The 21,026-nt window shown below is 45.7% G+C and overlaps 1 protein-coding gene across 1 annotated transcript; it reads left to right on the top strand.

Moving 5' to 3' along the window:
- Positions 1-511: 511 nt before the first annotated feature.
- Nyx (nyctalopin) lies at positions 512-20,778 on the top strand. Its single transcript, XM_021725564.3, has 3 exons — positions 512-875; positions 1,259-1,330; positions 17,058-20,778. Exons 2-3 carry the CDS (start codon positions 1,309-1,311, stop codon positions 18,464-18,466), a joined length of 1,431 nt encoding a protein of 476 aa, XP_021581239.2. The 5' UTR covers positions 512-875; positions 1,259-1,308; the 3' UTR covers positions 18,467-20,778.
- The last annotated feature ends 248 nt before the right edge of the window (positions 20,779-21,026 follow it).

Here is a 21,026-nt window from a genome sequence, read left to right as displayed (position 1 = left end):
ATGCAGATGTTGGGTCAAGAGGTCTAGGTTGGGAGTGGGGGGTGCCCAGAGATTCTGCATTCCTAAGAGCTCCAAGATGCTTTTTCTGAACCGGTTGCTTCTGAGAGCATTTCACAGGACACAGAGCAGCAAAGGCTTTAATCCAGTCCCGTGGGTTTGAGAAACCTCAGGTGGATTCTGAACACCCTTCCTGGACCTGCTGTTTTAGGTGGAGGCTGTGAGCTTCAATCCCAAAACGGGGCTTCCAGCCTTACTGGAGTGGAGGGACCCACCCACACCCTGGTCTGTTTCGGAATTACCCACCATCCATCACTCCAAGCAAAGGCAATCAGCAGCCTGCATTTCGGGAAAACATCATGATTTTAAACTGCCCTGTCCTTTCTCCAAGTTATATAACGTGTCCTTATTGAAAATGCTGATAATGCTATTTGGGTGGCAGGAAGCCAATTTCTGGCTGCATATTGTTGGTGGCTGGGGCTGGGATCGGGGAAGGGGGCAGGGTCTGGGGAAGGTTTAAGGAGAGAAAGGGGCCAGGCAGATGGAGAGGGCAGTAGGGCCAGGAGTGGCCAAGGCCTGGGGATAAAGCCGATTGGTGTGTCAGCAAAATCTGTCAGTGGCTTTGGTGATTCGAAAGGCAGACACGTTCTTTCATCTCTGTTAATCCTCATCTGATACAGAGGATTTTCCTGCCATTAAATCTGGAGAAAGAAAACTAAGCACTGAAACCCGCAGACTCCTTTTGCTTTCTGATCACCCCCGACCCCAGCCTTTCTTTCTCGGTGGGACCATCTTTTATCATCTGATTTGGGAGATGGAGGGGCTGGGGCAGCCCAGGGGCCCCTTGGAGGTGCAGGACCAGGCAGACCCCCAGGACGGTAAGCGGAATTTGGAAACTGTTCCCAGAGGCTTCTTTGCAAGGGTTTTCCTCTGCATCCATTTTCTTGCTGGGTTGTGGGTGAGACCATTTGAGTCACTGTCAGGGTCTTCGCCTGGTGAAGGGTTTCCGAATAGAACCAGGATGAACTTTTTTTGGCGGGGGTGGGGGGGGGTGGGGGGGAGGGGGGTGGGGGGGAGGGGAGCTTCTGATTGGTTGTTGGCTTCTCTTAACCCAACACCAGAGTCATTGGGGGGAGGGGGGAAATGAACGTGAAATGGGGGACAACGTAGGACATTTTGTGGAGATGGTGGTGGCAGCGATGGGGGTCTCCAGGGATCTCTCCTAGGCACCAGGTGACCTGCGCTTGCTTTCTCTCTTCAGGCAGGGATCCCACAGCTGGGTGGTCCTAAGCCACCAGATGTGTAAAAGGGATGCTGGTCCTGCTTCTGCATGGTGAGTGTCGCTGCCAGTGTGGGCAGGAGCTGGAAGTCACAGGATCTTCTACCCAAAGAGTTCAGTTTTCAAGCGGCTTCCATGATTTGGACATCCATGATCAGATTTCACTGCGGGTGTGACTGTGGGGGAGGGGCTGGGGACTGAGAGTCAACAGCAGGAGGGACCCCGCCCCCACCCCGCCCCCACCCTGCCCCCACCCCAGCCAAATATATGAAATAGTCTCCTCGGTGATTTTCTTATCCTAATCTCAGATATAAATTCATTAATGTTATAACCCCCAACTATAGTGGTTTTCTAATCATGTTATTTTAAGCTCATTTAGTTAAAACCCCAAATCCCTTAAAGAAACCATCTTCCTAAAGGAGAAAGAGAAAAAATGAAAGATGTTGGAATCGTGGGCTTTTAGGGAATTACAGATGCTTAAGTTTTTTTTTCCAGTTTTTTTTTTTTTGTCCTGTTGCTATATGTGTTTTAATATCCCAAGAAGGGCTGGAGGAGTGACTCAGTGGCAGAGCGCTTGCTCGATGCGCATGCTCCACGCATGCTCCAGGCCCTGGCTTCCATCCCCCACTACAAAAAAACAAAACAAAAACAAAAAACAAATCAAGAAGATTCATCATAAAGTATTTCCCCCAACTCTGGTTGCTCGAATCTGACTGAGATAGCCCAAGGGAAAAATCTGCTATGTTCTTCAGAAATAAATGATTTGACTCACAGAATCATTTTTTCTGACCTTTGGGGTGAATTTAATTATTTGAGGTATGATGATGTCTGGAATAGATCTCTGTATGCGGTACTAGGAGAGAACATTTTACCAGATCATTCTAAAACAATAGTGATAGAATTTTCTCACTCTTGATTTCACCTTTTCAAAAAGTAGAACTTGTTCTATTGAATCAAATAGATATACAATGTACCTTCAGTTGGTTCAATTCTATGAGGGATATGATCATCTGATCTTTATCCTTGAGAAAATTACCTTCCTTCATGGGAGATCCAATAAATAAATGAGAAAAAAATTGGAACGAGACATAGGGAACATTATGATAAATAAGACACAACTTCCTACCTCAAGGAGCCTCCAAAGGACAGGAGTTGACATTTATATAATTGCCAGCAGCCAGCTTCTTGCCATTTCTCCTACCTAGAAAGGACATGAAGTTTGATTGACTCATGGGGACAGAATGTTTCCTTCTGAGAGCCAGTGTTATTATTTAAATGTGCACCCAAAGCTCTGCTGTCCTCGCAGACTGCAGATAGTTCAGAGCCTACATACTGCAAAACGGGTACCATCCTTGCTACAGAAACCTGAAACACATCCAGACTTTTTGTGACAAGTTGGAGGACTCAGTGGTGACATCATCTGCTAACAATAGTTGCACTTAAAATTAATGACCGTCTCCACATCCCCTGGTGCTTTCATTTAAAACACACTCTAGCAGCACAGAGAATATTTCTCTGACGACCATGAGTCACAAGCAATAGGGACAACATGTTCCTGAGACACGGGCTCGGATAGCGCTCTGTCTCCTTGGTTAAAAAAATGACAAGACCTTGGAGAAATCAGAAGTGGCTCACAGCAGGGGAAATTTGGGGCAAGATTGGAACCGAATTTCTCCTTCTGAGGACATACAGTTCTAGACGTGGGTCTTCTCTTGGAAGATTTGTTGTCCCCTTATGCCTCCTATGTCACCCCCCTCCAAAGTCTTCCTCTTGTTCATAGTATAACATGCAAATTTCACAAATTGTTCCATAGGTCCCTCACATCTGGTTTGCTCTATACTGAGTCTTTAAAGAGGGTCAGGGTTTGTGTTTTGACTACCCCCCTGTCTTGGAGTAAAGCATTGTAAGTGCTTTATAAGGGTTTGTAGGTTGAATGGATTAAGATACCCAGATTATAACCTTTACTCAGCCTGAGAGACTCAGTCATACTAGGTATTAGGTCTTCTGAGAGGGTAAGACTTGCATTGTTTTTTGATTTGCTGGGGATGGAATCCAGGGGTGCACTACCACTGAGCCACAGCCCCAGTCTTTTTAAAAATTGTTTAGGTTTTGAGACACAGTCTCCCTAAGTTGCCCAGGCTGGCCTTGAATTTGTGATCCTCCTGCCTTAGCCTCCTGAGTTGGGATTATAGGTGTGCACCACCACACCTGGGTGGAAATGTTCCAAATCTTGATTGGGATAGTTATACATATTTATTTGTGGTTTTTTATATTTATTTTTTAGTTTTAGGTGGACCCCAAATCTTTATTTTATTTTTTTATTTTTATGTGGTGCTGAGAATCGAACCCAGTGTCTCATGCATGCTAGATAAGTTCGATACCACTTGAGCCACAACCCCAGTCCCACATATACATTTGTTATACTTATTGAACTGTCCACTAAAGTTGGTACATTGCATTATAAGTCAATTATACCTCAATTAGATTTAAAAGAAGAATGGCTATAGGAAGAGAATGACTGTACTCCAAGTGGATTACATTCCTCATTATCAAGAGTCACATACTGGGGCTGGGGTTGTGGCTCAGTGGTAGAGCGCTTGCCTAGCATGCTCGAGGCACTGGGTTCGATCCTCAGCACCACATAAATGTAAAATAAAGATATTGTATCCACCTAAAACTTAAGAATAAATATTAAAAAAAAGAGGTACTGTGGCATGGTGAGCAATATGCATGGATGTCATTGTACAGACCAGTAGTTCCTACTTTTTGACTGCATAGTAGTAGTCCATCATATAGATGTCCCCTATTGTTGGACATTTAGGTTACTTCCAGTTAGGGGTATGTCTTAGTCTGTTTTCTGTTGCTATCACAAAATACCTGAGGTTGTTTTTTTTTTTTTTAAAGGCAGTTTATTTAGCTTATTGTTCTGGAGGTTCAAGAGCATGATAACAACACCTGCTCAGTTCTGGTGGGGGCCTCATGGTAGAAGTATGTGTGAGGGGAGAAGACTACAGGGCAAGACAGGAACCAAGAAGGATTCAGGGGGAGGTACCAGGCTCACTTATAACTACCAGCTCTTGTAGGACTTCCTGAGAGATTGAGAACTCCATTAATGCCTCCCAAGGGCTGTGCTTTAATGACCTAATTACCTTCTAGTAGGCTCCATCCTTTAAAGGTTGCACTACCTCTTAATACCTCCACACCGAGGACCAGGCCTTAGTACATGAACCTTTGTGGGCCGCGTTCCAATAACCAGACCATAGCAGGAGAATTACCAGTATTTAGTCCTGGAGGCCTTTCTAGAGTCTTGTCTACTTCTCAGAAGGGACAGATCTTTACCTTGACATTTCCAAAGGCCTTTGAGGTCCTCAGCAGACCATCTCCCCAGAGATAGATATCTCCTTTAGGACTCAGCCACAAAACTGCAGCTGGAATTGGTGAATTTTTTTTTTCTTGTCCCAGAACATACCTGCAGGGTGTGGGAAGCCAGTTCTGGGGTCAGGTGAGGCCAGAGGCCATGGCATGGCCTTCCCCACTGCATTTCTGTTTCCCTCATCCAGTTTTGTTTTGAAAACCCAGCACTGAGTCTTGGCCTGAGGAGCAACTGGGGTAGCCTTTGCCAGGAGTGGGAAGGGAAGGATTTCTAGAGCCAAGTGGCTGAAAAGATTTTGCTGAAACCAGAAAATTGATCATATTTTCCCATGCTATTTTGGTTTCATGAGGCACAAGTTCTTTTAAAACAATGAGAATAAAGAAACATTCCAAACTCACTCTGTGGTTGGAAATTCCATGAGTAACCCTTCTAGCAAACCTCGAGGGGCAAAAACACATACTTGCAAAGCTAAGGGCCTCCTGAGAGAAACTTAGCTGGTCTGCATCAATATATCATTCTTTGGGGGTATCTGAGTCCAGCCATTGCTGCCTCCTTGCAGCTGGGGGCTGGCCTGTGCAGGTCACCAGGACACAAATGCAAGGCTCATTCCAGGTGTTTGCCCAGATGCAGGGAAACCTTAACTTTTCTTCCTCCGCCCCCATCTCTTTCTTTCTTTTTTAAATAGAAGTAACCTCAGCATGGTGGAGCATGCCTGTAATCCCAGCAACTTGGGAGGCTAAGGCAGGAGGATCACAAGTTCGAGGCCAGCCTTAGCAATTTAGCAAGGTCCTAAGCAACTCAGTGAGACCTGTCTCAAAAATTTTAAAAAGTAATAATAATAAAAAAGGGCTGGGGATGTAGCTCAGTAGTAAAGCACCCTGGGTTCAATCCTCAGAAACAGAACAAAATAAAATAGACGTCAAATCCACATAAAATTTACCATTAACCATTTTTTTTAAAGAGAGAGTGAGAGAGGAGAGAGAGAGAGAGAGAGAGAGAGAGAGAGAGAGAGAGAGAGAGAGAATTTTTAATATTTATTTTTTAGTTCTCGGCGGACACAACATCTTTGTTGGTATGTGGTGCTGAGGATCAAACCCGGGCCACACACATGCCAGGTGAGCGCGCTACAGCTTGAGCCACATCCCCAGCCCTACCATTAACCATTTTAATTTTAATTTTTATTTCATTTTTTGGTACTGGGGATTGAGAATCCAGGGGCACTTTACCACTGAACCACATTTCCAGCCTTTTAAATATTTTATTTAGAGATAAGTTCTCACTAAGTTGCTTAGGGCCTCACTAAATTGCTGAGGCTGGACTCCAACTTGTGATCCTCCTGCCTCAGCCTCCTGAACCACTGGGATTACAAGTGTGCACAACTGTGCTTGGCTATCATTAGCCATTTTAAAGTGCACAATTCAGTGACATTTAGCATGTACACAGTGTTGTGTAACCATCACCTCTATGTAGTTCTAAGACCTTTTTCATCTTCCCAAAAGGCAACTTGTGTCTATTATCCAACAGTCACTCTATTCTCTCTACTCAGCCACTGGTGATCACTAATTGCTTTCTGCCTTTATGGATTTGCCTTTTCTGGACATTTCCTATAAATGGAACCATAATGTGTGGTCTTGTATAATTGTCTTATTTTACTCAGCATAATGAGTTTGAGGTTCATCCTTCTCCACATCATAGCATGTGTCAGTTCTTTGTTCTTTTTAAAGGCTGAATAATATTTCATTGTATGGCATACCACATATATTTATCCATTCATTCATTCATTTATGGACATTTGTTGTTTCTACCTTTTGGCCCTTATGACTAGTGCTCATACAGTCATGTCTGTTAGATCACCTGCTACCAATTCCTGTAGAATTGGAATAACTAGGAGGTAAACTGCTAGGTCATATGGTCACTCTGTTACACCTTGTAAAATTTTATACACACACAAGAACCTTGACCTACCTAGGCTCTTGTTTTTTGACTTTGCTCACATTTTGACTTTTAACATTGGAATTACCTGCGAAGCTTTAAAAATACTAATGCCTGGTACCACCCGGAAGATCCTGATGTGATTAGCCTGGAACCATTCTAGTTCCTTCTTTGCACCCTCTTTGTGGTAATAACTTCAATATTCTGACACCTGGCATCTTTGTCTGTTGCTGAGACAATTTATAAGGAAGAAAAGTTTATTTTGGTTCACAGTTTTAGAGATTTCAGTCCATGATTGGTTGGCTCCATTACTTTTGGGCCTGTGGCGAGGCAGAAGACCATGGTAAAGAGCACGCGATCGAGCAAAGCTGCTTATATCGTGGTGTCTGGGAATCAAACAGAGAGAGAGAGGAGGCCAGGATCCCTACATTCCCTCCAAGGCTACACTCCATCATTCAGAAAGATAAGAAGCCAGCATTTATCAAGCACATTTTCAATTACACGGAACAAGTCCTGGCTCCAGTCTGTGTCTCCCTCTCCTCAGGCTTACTCTGTCAGAAATTGTAGTCCAGTTTCCTCCATGTTTTGCTTCTGCTGAATAAAGTTGGTTCATACTCTGCAAAGGACCTTGCCCTGATACATATTTCTCCTGCTCCATCTTGGGAGGTCACCATTCACTCTGTACACACTGTTGTGCCTTCTTTTAGGAAAACAATGGTAAAGATAGTCACAGGGCATGAAGTGTCATGAATTGGCCTGAGTAAGGAAAGTCAAGGTCCACTGGTAGTTACATACACATTTTAACAGTGTTGTGCAACAGTTATCTATTACTGTGAAATAAACTCCAAAATGGTAGATGTGGTGGTGCACACCTGTAATCCCAGCAGTTTGGGAGGCTGAGGCAGGAGGATCTCGAGTTCAAAGCCAGCCTCAGCAACTTAGTGAGGCCCTAAGCAACTCAGTGAGACCCTGTCTCTAAATAAAATATTAAAAAAGGGCTGGGGATGGGGCTCAGTGTTTGAGTATTGCTGGGTTCAATCCCCAGTATCAAAAAGAAAGAAAGAAAGAGATAAAACTAAACTCTAAAATGATGTGGCCTAAAATAATGATCTGTTATTTTTCAGAATTCTGTGCTTTGACCATGTGTTAGTCAACTTTTTGTTGCTATGACAAAATACTGAGATAAGCAACTTAAAAGGAGCAAAGATTTACTTTGGCTCATGCTTTTAGAGGTTTCACTCCAGGAATTGGAAGGCAGCTTTTGGTAGAGCAAAGCTGAGGTGCAGCTTTTTGCTTCCCTTATGGCAGCAGGGAAGCGAAAAGAGAGAGGAAGGCGTGGTCCACATCTCCAATGTCCCCTTAAAGGCCATGCCCCCAATGCTACCCTTCCAACCATGCTCTGTCTCTTAAAGGTTTTTACCACCTCCCCAAAGTGCCAGAGGCAACATATGAGCCTTTCAGCGACATTTTAAGATCTAAACCATAACAGTTGGTGTGTTGCTTTCTACTCTGGGACAGATTTCCACTTGGTCCTTGAAGGATTTGTCCCTTGATGAGGCTTAATCCTGTGATGAGTGGCTCATGGAGCCCACTTTGAGTTTGAGCCAGAGCTTTCACAGCTGTCTCAAGCAGCATGGTGCCTGTGTTCCCCATAGCTGTCCACACCTTCCAGATGAACAAACCCAGAGACAGAGGTCATCTGAGGTTAAAAAAAAAAAAAAAAAGAAACAAGCAGTATGAGAGAGCAGGGATGAGAATAAGTATCCTTAGGGTTTCTGAGAGGGCTCTGGCATGCCCACAGGCTAAGTGTTTCCAGACCGAATGTTCTGGAAAGCCTGCATATGAACCCTGGAGCTATAACAACTTTTGGCTGATCAGGGACAGTCCTGAGCCCAGGCCCATCCTGCATTTCTCATCTTCCTGTCCTTATTCCTCAGATTGGAAATAAGGGCCTTCATGTGTTCTGTGACTTCCAGATGAATCCTTCCCCAAAATACCAGTGTGAGAAGAGAATTTGCTAAGCAACTGCCAAATGAGTTGACTTTCTCTTCTCACAAACTGTAATCTTTATTTTAATTTGATAAATGTGTTTCTGGCCAAGGTACTCCCATGGAACTCGGCTCTGGATGGCCAAGGAGATTTGTTTCTGGAACGGTTACTGCTGATTCTGGGAGAGACCACTTTTCATTTGGATTTGGAAGAAGCAGGGTTGTGCTAAACAATTTTTGATTTACTGTTATGTTATTTCCTGTCAGCGAATGGCAAGGACTTTCTTTTTGGTTGAGGGGTGCTGCCTGGTCCTGAATTTGAGTCATTTGCTCTTGGCAAGGTGAAGAGTTTACCTGGTTTTTCAGGGGAAGGAAGGAGGGGCCCACAAGGAGGGAGATGGAACTAGAGAGAAATGTAGGGAACTTGTTGTGTTCATCAGCTTTTCATTGCTGTGACAATTTATAAGGAGAAAAGGTTTATTTTGGTTTCCCAGAGGTTTCAGTTCAGGGTCACTCTACACTCATGATGGGGACATATGCAGGAACATATGCAGAGGAGAACTGTACCTCATGGTGGCAGAGAAGCAAAGAGAGAATGAGAGGAAGGGGATCAGATCACAATATCCCCTTCAAAGGGACCCCTCCCCCAAAACCCAACTTCCTCCAATTAGGTCTCACCTTTTAAAAGTTTCAGCATTTTTCAATAGCATCACAGGCTGGTGACCGAGCTTTTAGCACATGGGACTTTGGCCCATATTTCAGATCCAAACTCTAGCACCTGTCTCAGGCTCTTGCTCAAGAATATTATTGCAAACCATAGAACCTACTCTAGGTCATCGAAGCCATCAGGATATAGCGTTCCTATATCAGGATGTGGGCAACTCCAAAAGACCCTTCTGTCCTTGCCACTTGGTGGGTACACCTAAAATCTCATGAGAATCATGTCTATGTGCTGGGTGCCAGAAATTCCACCATGCAAGCCTGAAAGCCAGACATCTCTTCTGCCATTCTGTCCAGAGAATGGTTTTTGCCTGGTGTCTACTTCGTAATCCAACTCTTGCTGAGTGTCTTCTTGACAAAGCTAGGTCACATGCTTAGGAAAGAGAGTTTCTGTCTTCTATTTTTTTTTTTTGTAGTAGGGATTGAATCCAGGGGTTCTTAACCACTGAGCCACATCCCCAGCCCCCCTTTTATTCTTATTTTATTTTTAAAAAATATAATTTTGGTACTGGGGATTGAACTCAAGGGCACTTGACCACTGAGCCACATTCCCAGCCCTTTTTTTGTGTTTTATTTAGAGACAGGGTCTCACTGAGTTGCTTAGTGCCTCTCCTTGCTGAGGCTGGCTTTGAACTCGAGATCCTCCTGCCTCAGCCTCCTGAGCCCCTGGGGATTACAGGTGTGTACCACTGTGCCCTAGTCTAGCTTCTGTCTTAATGTAGTATTTGTAACAAAGGAAATTACCTAAATGTACAAATTGTGCTTAAAACAGGACCCCTTTTCCAGTGTCCAATGTCCACTACAATTCGAAATGGTCTGGTTGCAGAAAGGAATAGAAATTCACTCATGCATACAGATAGTTTGAGTGGATTTCCAAAATAGGAACAGGGAAATGTCACAGAAACAGCTCTAGCTGGGCTTCATGAGGTCCATCTCTGTAATTCTCATGTCACAGCTATTGCTCTCTTTGCACATGCTATGGACTGAATTTTTGTGCCCCTCACACTCAATTCATTGGTTAAAACCAACCCCCTCAGTGTGATGTATCAGGAGGTGGGGCTTTTGGGAAGTGATAATTCATAAGGATGGAGCCCTGATGATTGTGATTGCTGTTATAAAAGAGTCCTTAGATAGGTCCCCTGCCCCTTCTGACACGTGAAGACATAACAAGATGGCTGCATATGAACCAGGAAGTGAGCCCTCACCAGACACTGAGTCTGCCTTGTTCTTGGACTTCCCATCCTCCAGAGCTCTAAGAAACAAGTTTCTGTTGTTCATAAAGCTCCCAGTTGATGGTATTTTGTTATGGCACCCTGAACAGACTGACAGCACCCCAACTCCTTCACCTTACCCTCAGTTCTAGTCCTCCATACTGTTGAGCTGGATGTAGCTTTGGTATAAACCCCATCCCCAAGGCCACACAGGTTTGTGCTCACAGGAGCTCACTGACCAGTGGCTCGGTGCCTCTTTCCCTTTCATGGAGAAGGGATGAGTCAGATTAGCTCTGCTTACATCCAAGTGTCCACTCATGGTGCAAGCAGCTGGGGCTGGGAGGAGGTGGCAGAGACACATGGGACTTGGAGTAGGGTGTTTTTTTTTTTTTTTCTTGGAAGCCATGGTTGGTAACAGCTGCTGTGGAATCACAGAAAACAAGAGCCAGAAAGGTCCTCAAAGGTCAGGAAGCAGAGTCCTTCAGTTTACAGTTAAAGAAATGGAAGTTCAGGAGGTTAGATGTGTGGGGCGGGAGACAGCGCAATACAGTGGAAGGACAGAAAGAAAGCTTGGTGTCATTAACCACCCCCAACCTTAGCTTCCTCCTGTGAGAAACAGAGAGCAGTACTTAGTTGCAGGGCTGTTGTAGTCAATGAATTAATGTATGTAGCCATTTTAGCCCTGAGCAAATATTTATTAAATTTGGTTGTTGCTGGGCAGAGTGGCGAACACCTGCAATCCCAGTGGCTGGTGAGGCCGAGGCAGGAGGGTCCCAAATTCAAGGCCACCTGGGCAACTTAGTGAGATCCTGTCTCAATGTAAAAAATAAAAAGGACTAGGGGTGTAGCTCAGTGGTAAAGTCCTTCTGGGTTCAATTCCTACTACCCCCCCCAAAAAAAAAGTTGGTTGTTATGAGAGCAAAAGAGACTCATAAAATTTTTCTTTTTGGACACTGAGGGTTGAACCCAAGGGGCACCTAACCCCTGAGCCATGTCCCCAGCCCTATTTTGTATCTTATTTAGAGACAGGGTCTCACTGAGTTGCTTAGGGCCTTGCTAAGTTGCTGAGGCTGCCTTTGAACTCACCATCCTCCTGCCTCAGCCTCCTGAGCCACTGGGATTAGAGGGGTGCACCACCACGCCCAGCAAAACCCATAAAATTTAATTAAGTGACATTATACATGTTCATATCACCCAGATAACATATGTTATCACACTTCCTAGGCTATGTCCTGTAGATATTTGTTGTGATTTGGAGTTGTGTTATATATGGTGTGAGGTAGGGGTTGAGATTCTTTTTTATTATTAGGACTTACAACATGTACCTTCAAGTTGTCATGAGCTACCTTGAATTAATCTTATATTGCTTTATGCATAATGCAAGATAATAAGATTCAATTAAATTTATCTCTCTTTTTATTTTTTATGTCATCGGTGTTATGTTTTTTCATTTATTTATATTATAAATACCATGATATCTTGTTATTTTTGCTTTAAACAGCCACTTATCAAGCAATTCAGGTGAGAAAAGAGTTCATGACATATTTATACCATTTCCATTGCTCTTCATTTGCTCCTTTCCATCTTATTTTCATCTAGTAGCATTTTTCTTCAGGCTGGAGAAAGTTATCATTTCTTGTGCAAAAACTCTGCTGGAGATGAATTTTCTCTGATTTTGTTTATCTGAAAATATCTCTATTTTTCTTCATTTAGAAGATGCTTTTACTATATATAGAATTGGGTTGCCAGATTTTGCTTTTCTTTCAGCACTTGAAGATTTCCATTCTACTATCTTATGGCCTTCATCGTTACTGAGGAGAAGAAGTCAGTATTATTTTATTTAGGCTGCTATAACAAAAATACCATAGTCTGGGTGGCTTCTAAACAACAGCACTGTGTTTCTCATAGATTTGGAGGCTAGAGAGTTCAAAATCAAGCCACCATCAGATGTGGTGTCTGGCAAGGGTCCATTCCTAATAGATGGCACTTTCTCTCTGTGTCCTTACATGATTGAAGGATGGAACCCAGGGCCTTGTATATGCTAGACAAGTGCTCACCCACTGAGCTGGGTCCCCAGTCCTCTGGGGTACCTTTTAAAAGGGCACTAATCCCCTTCACGAGGGCTCTGCTCCTATGACCTGATAACCTTTCAAATTATGCTCCTTCTAATACTATCACCTTGGGGTTTAGAATTTCAACATATGAATCAGGAGAAGGGGACAAATGTTCAGACCATAATAGTGATATATATGTATATACATTTTATTCATCTATTTATTATTTCTCTTTTTCTCTTTATGTCATGTCTTTCTTCTTTGGATGCTTGTTTTTCTTTTCTTTTTTGTGGTGGTGGGAATTGAACCCAGGGCCTTGTGCATGTGAGGCAAGCACTCTACCAACTGAGCTATATCCCTAGCTCTGAATGCTTTTCAGAATTGTCTATCTTTGGCTTTTAACAGTTTGACTATGTCTCTAGGCAGAGGAATGTGTGTGTGTGTGTGTGTGTGTGTGTGTGTGTGTGTGTGTGTATGTGTGTATGTGGTAGTTTTATGTTACATGGGCTTACTGAGCTTTTTTAAAAGATTTTTTTAGTTGTCAATGGACCTTTATTTATTTTTTCATGTGGAGCTGAAGATCGAACCCAGGGCCTCACACATTAGGCAAACTTAAGACCTTGCTAAGTTGCTGAGACTGGCCTTGAACTTGTGATCCTCCTATCTCAGCCTCCCAACTTGCTGGAATAACAGTACAGGCATGCACCACCTCACCCAGCCACCTGTGCAGCTTTCAAGATACTAATGCCTGATCCCAACCCTGAAGATCCTCATGTAATTACCCTGGGTGGTATATTTGAAAAGCTCCCCATGTGATCCTAATGTGCAGCCCTGATAGCGAATCTTCATAGACCCTTCTTTCTAGTTCCCTGTAGTAATAACTATGGGTATACTGGAATTATCAGCAGAAATATTAATCTGATAAACAAGCTACTCTTTCATTGCAAGGAGAACTCACTCAAATATGTTATTATTTAGAAAGAACTTTATTTTGATGCCCTATTTTTCTGGCTTAAAAGCATATACTTAGTCTTCATATTGGATGAACCAATACTGAAGTTATCTGTTCTGCCAATTTACTTGACTTAATCTAAATTTCACTCAATAATCTGGTAAATTAGTTATCATTCCTAATGGCTATCAAAGTTTCAGAGACTGAAAATAGGTCTCCCATAGTGACAATGTCTTGACATTTTTTATTTTCATCTTATGATTTATTTAGTTTTTGAGAAAAGGTCTCACTAAATTGCCCAGGCTGGCTTTAAGACTTCCGATCCTCCTCCCCCAGCCTCTGAAGTAGCTATAATTACAGGCGTGTGCCACTATTCCTGGTTGTCTTGAATGTTTAGTAAAACTTAAAATACATTTTAATCTATTTTCTGAAATCGGTTATATATACACAGGGTTTAAAATTTTAAGTGAAAAGGATATACAGTGAAAACTTCACTCTCACCTCTCACAGTTTTAAAACATTAGCAGTTACTTCTTCTGTTTTTTTTTTTTTTTTTTTTTGATAGTGGGGATTGAACCCAAGGATGCTTTACCAGTGAGCCACATCTCCAGTCTGTTTCATTTTTTTATTTTGAGATTTTGAGACAGGGTCTCGCTAGGTTGCTGAGGGTCTTGCTAAGTTGTTGAGGCTGGCCTGGAACTCACGATCCTCCTGCCTCAGCCTCCCAAGTCACTGGGATAACAGGAATAAGTGCACCACCACTCCCAGTTGGCAGCTACCTTTTTGATCTCTTATATTATACAAATTGGTTGTATCCTGCTTCTTCTAATCCTGTGAGTTCTTGACAAAGAGTTTGTAAAATAAATGACATCCTCCAGCAGGAAGCTCACGGAGGAAGGCATCAATTCGATTTAATTCTGCAAACATTTATTGAGCTGTACTGTGTGCCTGGAACAATTTTAGCTATCGTGGGGTATAAACATGAGTCATATGATTGAGAGCATAGTTCTCTTAATTAGAAAGAAGGGACTAGAATAAAGGACAATTTGTAATGAAATCGAATGCCTTCAACTTGACCCAGTTGGAAGAGTTGGTAGGAAAAGGTCCTGCCTCTGTCCAGCTCAGGGCTGGACTAAAGGTTATATTCTTGGCCCTGTCTCCCTAACACAGTGTCTCCCAACCCAGCAGAGGTCCTGTTTGCAGCCGAGCTTGGCATAGGGTCCAAGAACTTTGCTGGAAGCTGTCTGTCAATCTCAGCTTTGAAGGGAGAAGTAAAAGCCAAGTCAAGCTTTCTCAGGATCAGAATGTTGAAACAGCTACAGTTTTCAACTGAACACTCAAAGGTTGGAGTGTTCTTCAGCCAAGTCTGAAAGGGTTGATCCCCTTCCCAGCAGTTGAGAAAGCCTGGCGTGTCTGAGACGGATGGACTGAAAAGACCCCAGAAGCTGAGCAAATCTACAGAGGCAGCAGCAAGTGCATTCTGTACAGTTGTGTTGAGCAGGCCTTCAGGATCCCCCAGCGGTTTGGGTAGACAAGGCAGGGGGCTGTGTACACAGTGAAAGAGCCTGAACAGTAGGCTAGGGGTGCTTGCTAGGAATTTGGGAGTACTGCAGAGGAGGAGCAGAAATCATCAATCAGTGGGTAGTTGTGGATACCTTTTCTTCCCTGCAGGAACTGTGGATTGAGCACACTCTACCTGAAAGCTGATCCTGGCCAGAGAATAAAACTTGTGCATGTGTCAATGCTGTCTTTTCCACTGGTCCTTAAGATTGGGCTTGGGACCTCTGGCTTCCATGGGGCAGGAGACCATGTCATTTAGTTTGCTGCCAGTGGGAAGCCTATGGGGTGGGGGGGTGGGGCTTTTGAAGTCTTTATCTGATTCTCTACTCAAATGCTCAGAAGACAATTTATAAGCACATTTCTTTCCCAGGATGACCTAAAAAAGTTTCTACAGAACCATGGATGATGAATGGAACTTGACTGCATAGTGCCTATAATTAATTCTTTGGGGATGTGTGAGGTCATTTGCATATTGTCCTTATGGTTTAATCTTCGAGACCATTAAAGAAAAAGAGGCCAGGTGGGTGGGGCACACCTGTAATCGCAGTGACCCAATTTGGGAGGCCGAGGCAGGAGGATCCCAAGTTCCTCAGCCTGGGCAACTTAGTGAGACCCATCTCAAAAGTAAAAAAAAAAAAAAAGAAAGAATGAATGAAAGAAGAAAAGGACTGGGGATGTAGCTCAGTGATGGAGTGCCCCTGGGTTCAATCCCCAGTGCAGGGGGGAAAAAGAAAAAGGAAACATTTGGATAGACTTATCTAGAAAATTCCCAACTCCCCTGCTCTCTAATTCTTTCTTCTCCATGAGGCTTTAAAGGACACTTGCAGAGTCCAGGCAGAGTCCAAGGACCATACCACAGACCCAAACGTCACACAAGAGATTTATTGTCGGGTAACAGGAGGCATACCCACAAGGCTGTCCCTCCAAGGAGAGCAGCAGCCTGTGACACTCACAAAGCAGCTTTATGGCCCGCAAGGGGAACCTCATAAACTCTGCAGGAGTTTAAGCTGGGGTGGGGTTGATAGCAGGCATTTGTTCCTTCAGGAAGTTAAGCAGCTTTGCCTCAGAATGGGAACTTTGGAACCTCTAGATAAAATGGTTCCCAACTTAAAATGATGAATCTGATGCCAATAAGGCTTAATTTATTCAGTGGCATTTTTCCAGAACTGAATTCTTAGGAGAGGGGTCAATAGCACTAAGAGAAATAAAACACAAGTCACAAATGTATAAATTAATTTCTTTTCTTTCCTTCCTTCCTTGGGATTGAACCCAGAGGCACTCTACCTCTAAACTACATCCCCAGTCCTTTTTATATTTTATTTTGAGACAGGGTCTTGCTAAGTTGCTTAGGGCCTCACTGGCTGACCTTGAACTTGTGATCCTCCTGCCTCAGCCTTCCAGGTTGCTGGGATTACAAACCTGCGCCACTGTGCCCAGCTTCCTATGTATACATTTCTAAGTAGCCACACTTAAAAAGGTAGAAACCGTGGATATTGATTTTAACATTTTATTTAATACAACATGCCTAAAATATTTCAACATATAATCAACACAAAATTATTGTGACAGTTGACTCTTTTTGGTAATGCGTCTTTGAGATCTGATGCACCTGGCAATTAAGACTGGCCACATTTCGAATGCTCGGTAGCCCGTGTGTGGTGTGGCTACTGTATCAGGCAGCACAAGCCTACAGCAGGCCCCGGAGACGCCCTCAAAGACGCGACACAGGCAGGAGGTCGTTTAGAATGGAGTCCCAAGCAGGGAGTACAGCATGGGTTTTGCCGATTAAGATAACCGGAAAGCGAAGAAGACGGCCTCGGCATTGTAGGCGGGGAAACCTGCCCGAGGCCTGGGAAGTGGGAAGGGGCCATTTGCAGGATGCAGGAGAACTTGGGGGAGGGCTTGTGTCCTGCTCCCTGGGGTGACTTCTGGCTGACTACCGCTCCTTTTTTTGTCTCTTCTTCTTCCTGTGTCCTATGTCCCCTCGACAGTGGTGCTCCTCGGCCTGCCCAGCACCCGGGCCACCGAGGCCTGCCTGCGTGCCTGCCCGGCTGCCTGCACCTGCAGCACCGCCGAGCGCAGCTGCTCCGTGCGCTGCGACCGCGCAGGCCTCCTGCGGGTGCCGGCCGAGTTCCCGTGCGAGGCCACCTCCATCGATCTGGACAGAAACGGCCTGCGCATCCTAGGGGAGCGGGCCTTTGGCACGCTTCCGTCCCTGCGCCGCCTGTCTTTGCGCCACAACAACCTGTCCTTTATCACGCCGGGCGCCTTCAAGGGTCTGCCGCGCTTGGCGGAGCTGCGCCTGGCGCACAACGGCGAGCTGCGCTACCTGCACGCGCGCACCTTCGTCGCTTTGGGCCGCCTGCGCCGCCTTGACCTGGCCGCGTGTCGCCTGTTCAGTGTGCCCGAGCGCCTCCTGGCCGAGCTGCCGGCCCTGCGCGAGCTCGCCGCCTTCGACAACCTGTTCCGCCGCGTGCCGGGCGCGCTCCGCGGCCTGGCCAACCTGACGCATGCGCACTTGGAGCGCGGCCGCATCGAGGCCGTGGCCTCCAGCTCGCTGCTGGGCCTGCGGCGCCTGCGCTCGCTCAGTCTGCAGGCCAACCGCGTCCGCGTCGTGCACGCCGGTGCCTTCGGCGACTGCGGCGCCCTGGAGCACCTGCTGCTCAACGACAACCTGCTGGCCGAGCTGCCGGCCGACGCCTTCCGCGGCCTGCGCCGCCTGCGCACGCTCAACCTGGGCGGCAACGCGCTGGGCGTGGTGGCGCGCGCCTGGTTCGCCGACCTGGCAGAGCTCGAGCTGCTCTACCTGGACCGGAACAGCATCGCCTTCGTGGAGGAGGGCGCCTTCCAGAACCTCTCGGGCCTGCTGGCCCTGCACCTCAACAGCAACCGCCTCGCTGTGCTCTCCTGGGCCGCCTTCCAGCCCGGCTTCTTCTTGGGACGCCTCTTCCTCTTCCGCAACCCGTGGCGCTGCGACTGCCACCTGGAGTGGCTGCGGGACTGGATAGAGGGCTCTGGGCGCGTGGCCGATGTGCCGTGCGCCTCCCCGGGCTCCGTGGCTGGCCTGGATCTCAGCCAGGTGGCCTTCGAGCGCTCCCCCGACGGCCTGTGCGTGGACCCAGAGGAGCTGAACCTCACCACGTCTAGTCCAGGCTCGTCCCCAGGACCAGTGGCCACCACCGTGAGCAGGTTTAGCAGTCTCCTCTCCAAGTTGCTCGCCCCAAGGGTCCCAGTGGAGGAGACAGCCAACGTCACTGGAGGGCTGGCCAACGCCTCGCTGTTCGATAGCCTTCCCTCCTGTGGGGTGGCCGGCCCCGGCCACAGGACCATATTGCTCTTCATCTCCCGTCCCCTGCTCAGTGTGGCTCACTACGTGGTGTTTGGCCTGCAGAGGGACTGACCCTGCCACACTGGGGTGGCCCAAACTGCTTTGGCCAAGGGAGGGTTTGGTTAGCTGGGTTTAGGGGACAGGGAATGGGATGGGGACCATGATGAGAATTCTAGGGGAGGGTGGAAGGAAGAGTTTGCCACCAAGGATGGCACTAGGCAAAGGAGAAAGAACCCTGGGCAATGCCACAGGGAGGGGAGAAGCTTGACTATTGTGGATTTCTGCTCTTCTCCTACGGGCATCCAGAGGAAAAGAGAAAAAGAACGAATATAGCCCCTTAGTGCAAAGTCTAGGAATTGGAAGCTCCTAGGGCGTTCCCCCTTCCCCGTTCCCTCCATCTTCCAGGCAACAGTACCTACAGTGCCTGAATTAAGAGGGTCACTCCACAGGCTGAATACTAAGAACTGTGCCAATTCTCCTGCAGGGTAACCCATTAAACCCAATCCCTTTGTTTTCTACGACAATCCTCTGCCCCCTCCCCCAGAAGCCTGGGGACACTAGGATTCTTGAAGGTGCATGGGATTTAAAGAAGGGAAGATGAGGGAAAGACTTAGACCCTAAAGGGTGGTTAGGGTGGTTCCTGGGTTCTGAGATGCTAGGAGGTGTTTAACACAATGACGAGTTTCATTTACTCCACAATGATGCCCAGGGGTGTCTTTAGTCCCAGAGGGACTTTGGGGGGGGGCGGGGGTGTCTTGGTGGACAAACTTGTAAAATCCTAAAATTAAAAAAACAAAAAGAGTTCAGCCAGTTTCTTTTCTATAGAACTTTTCAGAGTCTTTCATATGTTAATACGTATTGTGAGTCTCCCTGGAGGCCACAAATCCTCTTTTCTTAAGAAATTGTGGGAAGACCAGGAGATGCTGTTAGCAGGGCAGGGGGTCTCCAGCTTGGAGGATTCCGCGGGTGTGGACGTTTGTTATGAGCTGAGCCCTTTGGGGCTGGTGGCTAAGGAGGAGGGAAGCAGCCCCAGGTGGCCAGGGACACTAGATATTTCTCAGTGTGGGAATCGGCCCCCTCCTGCCCCCAGGCTGGACCACCTGGGCAAAGGCCCACCACCCCCCCCCAGCGGCCAGCACTCAGGGCCTCTGTGGAGTGTGTGAGGACCGGGCTGCCAGATCCCACCCTAGGCACCCCAACAAGCCAGCCCCTTTCAGGGCTCAGTGGAAATGAGCAGAGGTGGACTCTTTTGTGAGCTGCAGGATCAGCAGCTTTGGGGACCCCCGGCCACCAGGGTGGCTTTGCAGGCTTCCTCCTGGGGCTGGCTCTGGGCTGTGGATGTGGCTCAGTGGTAGAGTGCTTGCCTAGTGTGCATGCAGGAGGCCCGGGTTCCATCCCCAGCACTGCCAAAAATATAAGAATAAAAATCCAAATGCCGGCTCTGCTATCTTCCTATACCATCTCTATAGTTGGCAGCAGAACCACCCTCTGCTGGTCACAACATGCGTGTGTGTTTGTCAGACCATGAAGCAGCCAAGTCAACAAACGAAAGTGCCATAGGTCTGCTAAATACTTGCTCAAGCTATTCTTTACACTGCGTGCAGTGATAACGGCTTTTGTCAATGGTGTGGAATCTGCAATCTTAATACTGAGTTCTTGTCTTTGTATTTGGAGAGGTGGATTTTCAAAACCGACATGGATTCAGGGTGTACCCATCTGTTAGGTTTCTAATTTTTAGTCTTAGTAATACTAAGAATTAGAACGGTTGCAGGAGGGTTCAAATGGGTTTTGACCATAGAATGGGTCATGATCAACATTGAAAAAAATTTATATATATATATATAGGGGCTAGGGGGATGTGACTTGGTGCTAGTGTATGTGCTAGCTTGCTCGGGGTCCTGGGTGCATCCCCCACACTGCAAAAAAGCAACTTCATGAACAACATGATAAGATAGAAGAGCCACAGAGCATCTCATGTAATATAAAAGTAAGCATTGTTTTGTGAAACTTTTAATTCATATGCATGTGATCCATTGTATGTGTATATATGTGTGTCCTGGGTTGCTGTGTACAATTTGTAGTTTCTTGTGGGGTTGTGGTTAAAAACAATTGAAAGCTACTGATATAGAGCATGCATGATTTTTTTTTATTTTGAAAATTTTCATGCCTATAAAAAAGTTGCAAAAATAGGATGAACACTTTGACCATTTACTCAAGTTTTAACTCAGTGTTAACTTTTTACCATGTTTTCATCCTTTCTTTCTCTTTCTATGTTACTTTTCCTTGTTACTAATAGTTTGAGTGCCTCACACTCTCGAGGCCCTGAGTTTGGTTTCCAGCATCCCCCAAAATAAAATAAAAATAAAATATACTTGATATTGTAATGTCGGTACTTGTCAAATGATTTTTAAGTAGTTATTCCTTTTCTTATGGGTGGAAAATGAGCTTCTTAAATCATGGCTTGTTTTCATTTGGTTGCAAACCTCACAACTCCAAACCCGTCGATTGATTTTAATGTTTCAAAGTGAACTGGTTCTCTAAGTGCCTTACTTTTCCAATGTGATAACCCAATGAGGTCAGAAATGTTGTTTGCTCAAACCTTGTGTGGTGGCCATGGAAACGTGAGTGAAGA

Source organism: Ictidomys tridecemlineatus, chromosome X (genome assembly GCF_052094955.1).
Source record: "Ictidomys tridecemlineatus isolate mIctTri1 chromosome X, mIctTri1.hap1, whole genome shotgun sequence".
NCBI classification, from domain to species: Eukaryota; Metazoa; Chordata; class Mammalia; order Rodentia; family Sciuridae; genus Ictidomys; species Ictidomys tridecemlineatus.
This window is presented reverse-complemented; position numbering and strand designations above follow the sequence as displayed.